Source organism: Rhinopithecus bieti, unplaced genomic scaffold (assembly GCF_001698545.2).
Source record: "Rhinopithecus bieti isolate Rb0 unplaced genomic scaffold, ASM169854v2 scaffold_574, whole genome shotgun sequence".
NCBI classification, from domain to species: Eukaryota; Metazoa; Chordata; class Mammalia; order Primates; family Cercopithecidae; genus Rhinopithecus; species Rhinopithecus bieti.
In genome coordinates, this window is record NW_016803605.1 from 4,755,992 (window position 1) to 4,763,112 (window position 7,121).

Consider the following 7,121-nt stretch of genomic DNA (forward strand, 5'->3'; position numbering starts at 1 on the left):
TTTTTTTTTTTTGAAATGGGGTTTCGCTCTTGTTTCCCAGGCTGGAGTGCAATGGCACAATCTCGGCTCACTGCAACCTCCGCCTCCCTGGTTCAAGCGATTCTCCTGCCTCAGCCTCCTGAGTAGCTGGGATTACAGGCGCATGCCACTACACCCGGCTAATTTTGTATTTTTAGTAGAGATGGGGTTTCTCCATGTTGGTCAGGCTGGTCCCAAACTCCCGACCTCAGGTTATCCGCCCACCTCGGCCTCCCAAAGTGCTGGGATTACAGGCGTGAGCCACCGTGCCTGCCAAAACTTTAAAATTTAAAAAAATACTCAATTTGAAAACAATTTGCAATAGAAAACATAAACTCAGTTTTGGTTTTGGGAGGCCAAGGTAGGACTGTTTGATCCCAGGAATTTGAGACTAGCCTGAGCAACATGGCAAAAATCGCATCTCTACAAAAGATACAAAACAATTAGCTGGGTGTGATGGTGAATGCCTGTGGTCGCAGCTGCTCAGGAGGCCGAGGTAAGAAAATCGCTTGAGCCCAGGAGGTCGAGGCTGCAGTGAGCCATAATCGCACCACCATACTCCAGCCTGGGCAACAGAGCAAGATCCTATCTCGAAAAATAAAAAATAAAAAAAGCTGTTGGTGGAAGTGCTGGTGTTCTCACAGGTAGCATAACTTTTATGCCCAATAACCAAAGAACGTACCTGGTCACAGCAGCAGCGAACATCACAGGCCCCAGCTGTTAAATTACAAGGACAAGGGCCAAGGGGCTGATACACCTGGTTAGGAATGACAGTCACGTTCTCTGAAAAGTACACACAACAGAAAAATTCAGCTAAGAAACATTCCGACAAAGCATGGTCACATTTTTAATATTCAAAAGAAAGCTGAATTATCTTGTTTTGTAAATCATCATTACCAAATATTGGACATTAAGGAATCCATGAAATACACGACGCCTACATCTACCACTCCAACAAAAACCCAAATATAAGGAAACACGCCACTTACAATGAACCAAAGAAGTCATAGTTGATCTGGAAGATAATCAATTGACTAAGAGGCACGAGTTAGTATATACATAATGTACTGATTTTAGGCTGGGTGGGGTGGCTCACATCTGTAAACCCAGGACTTTGGGAGGCCAAGGTGGATGGATCACCTGAGGTCAGGAGTTCAAGACCAGCCTGGCCAACATAGTGAAACCCTGTCTCCAATAAAAATACAAAAAGTAGCCCAGACTACAAAAAAGAAACAGATAAAATTAACTTAATAATATATTTCACTGAACCTAACATATCCAACATAATATCATTGCAACAGGCAATCAGTGTAAAAATTATGAATGAGCTATTCCACATTCTTTGTTTCACAGTAAGTCCTCAAAAACTGGTGGCTATTTAACAGTTACAGCACATCTCAATTAAGACCGATCCCCTTTCAACTGTCCAGACGTGGCTCGTGGCTGTGGTACCCAATAGTGCAGGTGGGACAAATGTGGTCTGACCATGAGAGTATGGAGGGCTGGGTTATGCAGGGATGACACAGTGAGACACAGCAGCTTCCCTGAGGGACTCGCACTCTCAGAGGGAGGAGACAGGTAAAGAGATCATGTGACCATAAAGGGGTAAACACTGAAATAGATCTGTCACGGGAACCCAGGGAGGGCAGGTGGCTTAGGCTGGGTGTCAGGAAGACTTGCAGAGAGAATGCGCTGAGCCGGAAACACACATAAAAGTTTGTACAGGCAGCCAGGCGCGGTGGCTCACGCCCGTAATCCCAGCACTTCGGGGGGCTGAGGCGGGTGGATCACCTGAGGTCAGGAGTTTTAGACCAGCCTGACGAACATGGAGAAACCCCGTCTCTATTAAAAGAAAAAAAAAAAGAGTTTGTACAGGTAAGAGGGGCTACTGGAGAACTGTAGGTGGAAGACCGAGGGGGCGGATGAATAAGGGAACACTGTGGTGCAAGGGAGAAGGTGGCAGGTGTGAATGGGACAAGGCCAGAGAAAGCAGCTCAGGAGAGGATGCAGGAATTCAAGAGAGGGGTGATGCACTTGGGGATAATATACCTGGAGACAATGGAAAACATGTAAGAAATGCTAAAGAAGTAAACATCAGCAGGGCCCATTGTTTATAACTCTTCAGGATATTACAGGTTTCTGTACTTATTTTCCTCTTTTTTTTTTTTTTTGAGACAGAGTCTCACTCTGCCGCCCAGGCTGGAGTGCGGTGGCCGGATCTCAGCTCACTGCAAGCTCCGCCTCCCGGGTTTATGCCATTCTCCTGCCTCAGCCTCCCGAGTAGCTGGGACTACAGGCGCCCGCCACCTCGCCCGGCTAGTTTTTTTTGTATTTTTTAGTAGAGACGGGGTTTCACCGTGTTAGCCAGGATGGTCTCGATCTCCTGACCTCGTGATCCACCCGTCTCGGCCTCCCAAAGTGCTGGGATTACAGGCTTGAGCCACCGCGCCCAGCTATTTTCCTCTTTGAAGAAGAAATGTTACACAACATTTCGGCCTCCTAACTCAGAATTCAGTGACAGTAATGCTTTGGGTTTCTCACGGATCATTTATCAGATAAAAGTTTCATTCTGCTGAATTTTACTTTTACACGTTAGAAAACCATGCAGCAACTATTTGTTTAAACCCCACATAACAGTTAACTTTAACAACACAATAGGTGAAGTATCTAAAGAACAGCTAACCATCTGTTGTATGCTGTAACATAGCAGAAGGTCAATCATACGTCAGTGGTATCCGGAACAAGAAGGTCCACATCACAGACCACGTTACAGGGGTAAGGGTCTGACCCTCAGTGTTATCAAACCCATGTGACACAAGCAAGGCACTCTATTAATCAATTGATTTTTTTTTTGAGATAGGGTCTCACTCTGTTGCCCAGGCTGAAGTGTGCAGTGGCACAATCACAGCTCACTGCAGCCTCAACCTCCCAGCGCCCAAGTGATCCTCCCACCTCAGCCTCCCAAGTAGCTGGGACCACAGGTGTGCACCATCATGCTCAGCTAACGTTCATATTTTCTGTAAAGACGGGGTCTCACTATGCTGTCCATGCTGGTCTCAAACTCCTGGGCTCTCCCACCTTGGCCTCCCAAAGTGCTGGAGTGATCCTCCCACCTTGGCCTCCCAAAGTGCTGGAATTACAGGCATAGTGCAGGAGCCACCACCCCCAGCCACGAGGCACTTCAGAACAGGGTTTTACTGTGTGTTACACAAATAGATGTTTGTGTGTTGATTTATGCTTTCTACATTGTTCACTGGCTTCGTTGCTACTTGATATGACACATACCTCCTGTCTGTGCTTCTATTCTTTTTCTAGTTTTAATCGCTGGCTGGCTGGGTAAAAACTTTTTCATGCGTTCATGGGGTCAGAAGAGACAACTCAATCACTCATACACAAAGATGCTCAATTTTCTAGGTTTGGTATTCTAAAATATTACCTAAATATACTCAAGCATATTTTCTGTTTTTTTTTTTTTTTTTTTTTTTTTGAGACAGGGTCTTGCTCTGTCGACCAGGCTGGAGTACATGGAGCAATCTTGGCTCACTGCAACCTCCACCTCCTGGGCTCAAGCAATCCCCCAACCTCAACCTCCCTCGTAGCTAGGGCTACAGGCACCCACTGCCACACACAGCTAATCGTCGTATTTGTTTGTAGAGACAGGGTTTCGCCACATTGCTCAGGCTGGTGTTGAACTCCTAGGCTCAAGTGGTCTGCGCGCCTTGGCCTCTAAAAGTGTTGCCTCTTAAAAGTGTTGGATTACGCCTGGGCCTGGTGGCTCAGCCTGATAATTCCCCAGCCTATTGGGAGGCCGAGCGGCCGGATCACAGGTCGAGGAGATCGAGAGCCAGCTGGCTAACACAGTGAAACCCCGTCTCTACTAAAAAATACAAAAAATAGCCAGGCGAGGTGGCGGTGCGCTGTAGCCCCAGCTACTTTGAGGCTGGGCCAGGAGAAATGGTGTGGAACCCGGAGGTGGAGCTTGCAGTAGACCAGATCTCCGGCCTACACTCCAGCCTGGGCGACAGAGGCGAGACTCCGTCTTTAAAAAAAAAAAAAAAAAAGTGTTGGGATTACAGGCATGAGCCACACCCAGCCCTCAAGCATATTTCTCAAAGGAAAAGTCAGTGCTTTGAATAGTACAGCTATCATGAATCCCTCCTGTTGTGTTGGGTTTTTTGTTGTTTTTTTTTTTTTTTTTCCGTCATTGAATACTTCTTTTTGGCTTTGTTTTGAATTTTAAACCACAGAAAAATTTAAAACTTTTAAGTAGGTAACACATTTGCAAGGTTCCAAAAAATCAAAAGCATATTTAAAAAGTCCTCACTGTCAGCCCTTTCCTGTTCCCACATCACCCTCCAACTTGGTAGAACATGATTAGCTTCTCCAACATCCTTCCAGAATTTCTTTATGCAAATGTTCTCATTTCTGCCTCCTTTATGCAAAAGATAGCACACTGCAGGCAGCCATCTGCAGTTGCTTTTTTCACTTCATTCATCTTGGAGGCCTTTCCATGCAAGTACACTGAGGGCACAGTAGTCTGCTGAAGGGAGCTGTCAAAACGCGTCTTATCATCCTAAACTTCCGGAAGCACAAGGAGGACCACAGTTAGGGATGTAATAAGAGAAGTGGCAGTAAAGGAGTCTCCAGTGAACAGACTTTTGCTACTCAAGTCTGGAACGTTTCTCCCTCCATGCCATGTGGCCATAAAGGCAAGAGATGTCAGAGTTTGCTGCAGGGGACAGGGGACATGGTGGTAGCACTCATGACAGCAGAGCCCTCTGGGCACATCTAGTTGAAAGCTCTTTTGGTTTAAGAATACTAACATCGGCCGGGCGCGGTGGCTCAAGCCTGTAATCCCAGCACTTTGGGAGGCCGAGACGGGCAGATCACGAGGTCAGGAGACCGAGACCATCCTGGCTAACACGGTGAAACCCCGTCTCTACTAAAACACAAAAAATTAGCCGGGCGAGGTGGCGGGCGCCTGTAGTCCCAGCTACTCAGGAGGCTGAGGCAGGAGAATGGCGCAAACCCGGGAGGCGGAGCTTGCAGTGAGCTGAGATCCGGCCACTGCACTCCAGCCTGGGCGACAGAGCGAGACTCCGTCTCAGAAAAAAAAAAAAAGAAAAAAAGAATACTAACATCATGTGAGACGGAGATTAACACAAAACCATTTTCTCACGTCCAGAGATTCATGTACATGGGCATAATGATCTTTGCCGTAGCATTAAAAGCTGGGAACAGGCCAGGTGCAGTGGCTCCTGCCTGTAATCTCAGCACTTCAGGAGGCCGTGGCGGGACGATCACCTGGGCCCAGGAGTTCAAAACCAGCCTGGCTAACATAGTGAGACCCTGTCTCTGCAAAAAATGTAAAAACTAGCCAGGTGTGGTGGTGCACGCCGGTAGCCCCAGCTACTATGGAGGCTGTGGCAGGAGGATCGCCTGAACCAGTAAGGCTGCAGTGAGCCAGGATCGTGCCCTTGCACTCTAGCTCCAGTCTGGGTGACACAGTGAGACCTTGTCTCTAAAAAAAATGAAAATAAAAAAAAACTTAAAAAAAAAAAAGCTGGCAATGATATAAACTTCATCAGCCTCAAACTCCTATGCTCAAGCGATCCTCCCACCTCAGCCTCCCTAGTAGCTAGGACTACAGGCGGGCACCACCATACCCAGCTAACTTTTTAAATTTTTTTATAGAGAGAGTATCTGCTATGTTGCCCAGGTTGGTCTTGAACTCCTGGGCTCAAGAAATTCCTCCGCCTTGGCCTCCCAAAGCACTGGGATAACAGGCTGGGAGCCACTGTGTCTGGCTACCCTTCCTTTCTTCTTCTTAAGATGCAGTCATGAGAATCAACGCATGCGTCAACATGGTGGCTCATGCCTGTAATCCCAGCACTTTGGGAGGCCAAGGTGGGCAGATCACAAGATCAGGAGATCGAGACCATCCCAGCCAACATCCTGAAACCCCATCTCTACTAAAAGTACAAAAATTAGCTGGGCGTGGTGGCACACACCGGTAGTCCCAGCTACTCAGGAGACTGAGGCAGGAGAATCGCTTGAGCCCAGGAGGTGGAGATTGCAGTGAGCCGAGATCACAACACTGCACTCCAGCCTGGCGACAGAGTGAGACTCCATCTCCAAAACAAACAAACAAACAAACAAAAAGAATCAATGTACATAAACAAATTTCACCTTCTCCCAAAAAGGATTCAAAGTAGCTTACAAAGAAGCAAATAGTAGAGCAAGATCAAATAAATGGTACATAAAATAGTACAAAATGAAAATTTTTAAAAGAAAAATAAGTTTAGGAAGGCAAGACAGACTCAAGTGAAGTATACTTTACAAATTACATGGCATTTACTTATAATCAAACAGGTAAGCTTGACACAAATTTTTCTTTTTTTTTTTTTGAGACAGGGTCTTGCTGTGTCGCCCTAGCTGGAATGCAGTGGCGTGATCACAGCTCACTGTAGCATCAACCTCCCAGGCTCAAGCCATCCTCCTACCTCTTCCTCCTAAGTAGCTGGGACCAACAGGAAAGTTTTCACAGTCAAAGACTTCACTTGCCTGAGGCATTATGGGTCAGAGAAGAGTTGGCATAAATTTCCACTTGAATGAGTAGATGTGCTAAACAGGGTGAATTACGAGATGCTGAAACCAGAAGGGTCTGGAGGATGCAGGGGGACTCTGAGAAGGAATCTGTGTCATTGGAGGAACACCAGTCCAGACCTCTCTTCCACCTTACTGTCACTTCCAACACCTTCTGAAAGGAAAAGATTGCTGTATTTTTAAAGTGATTCAAAACAGGGTCTATAAGAATACATAATGGAAAACACAATAAAAGCACACATCGGCCTCCGTTCATTTTATAAAAGGGAAATGTATACAAAGATGACACAGTTATCTTCAGTTCCACCCCATAAACCTATGGTAACATGCAAGCCCTGATTCCTACTCCTTAACATAAAAGCAAACAACTTTGGGATACTTAGAAAAAGCTAAACACAAATCTGATAAATAAACTCAGCTTACTGTGTACCTTTTTTTTTTTTTGAGACGGAGTCTCGCTCTGTCACCCAGGCTGGAGTGCAGTGGCCGGATCTCAG

General features: G+C 46.3%; 1 protein-coding gene across 2 annotated transcripts in view; it reads right to left on the minus strand.

Moving 5' to 3' along the window:
- TCTN2 (tectonic family member 2) overlaps positions 1-7,121 on the minus strand; it is a 43,304-nt gene that overhangs the window by 32,491 nt on the left and 3,692 nt on the right. Inside the window, exons 4-5 of one of the 2 annotated variants that reach the window (XM_017889789.1) lie at positions 6,583-6,775; positions 701-801 (exon numbers count right to left, since the gene is read on the minus strand). In XM_017889789.1, the coding sequence (XP_017745278.1) occupies positions 701-801; positions 6,583-6,775 (294 nt within the window). Of the gene's footprint in view, positions 1-700; positions 802-6,582; positions 6,779-7,121 lie in introns of both variants that reach the window. The other variant, XM_017889783.1, reaches the window with a different exon arrangement.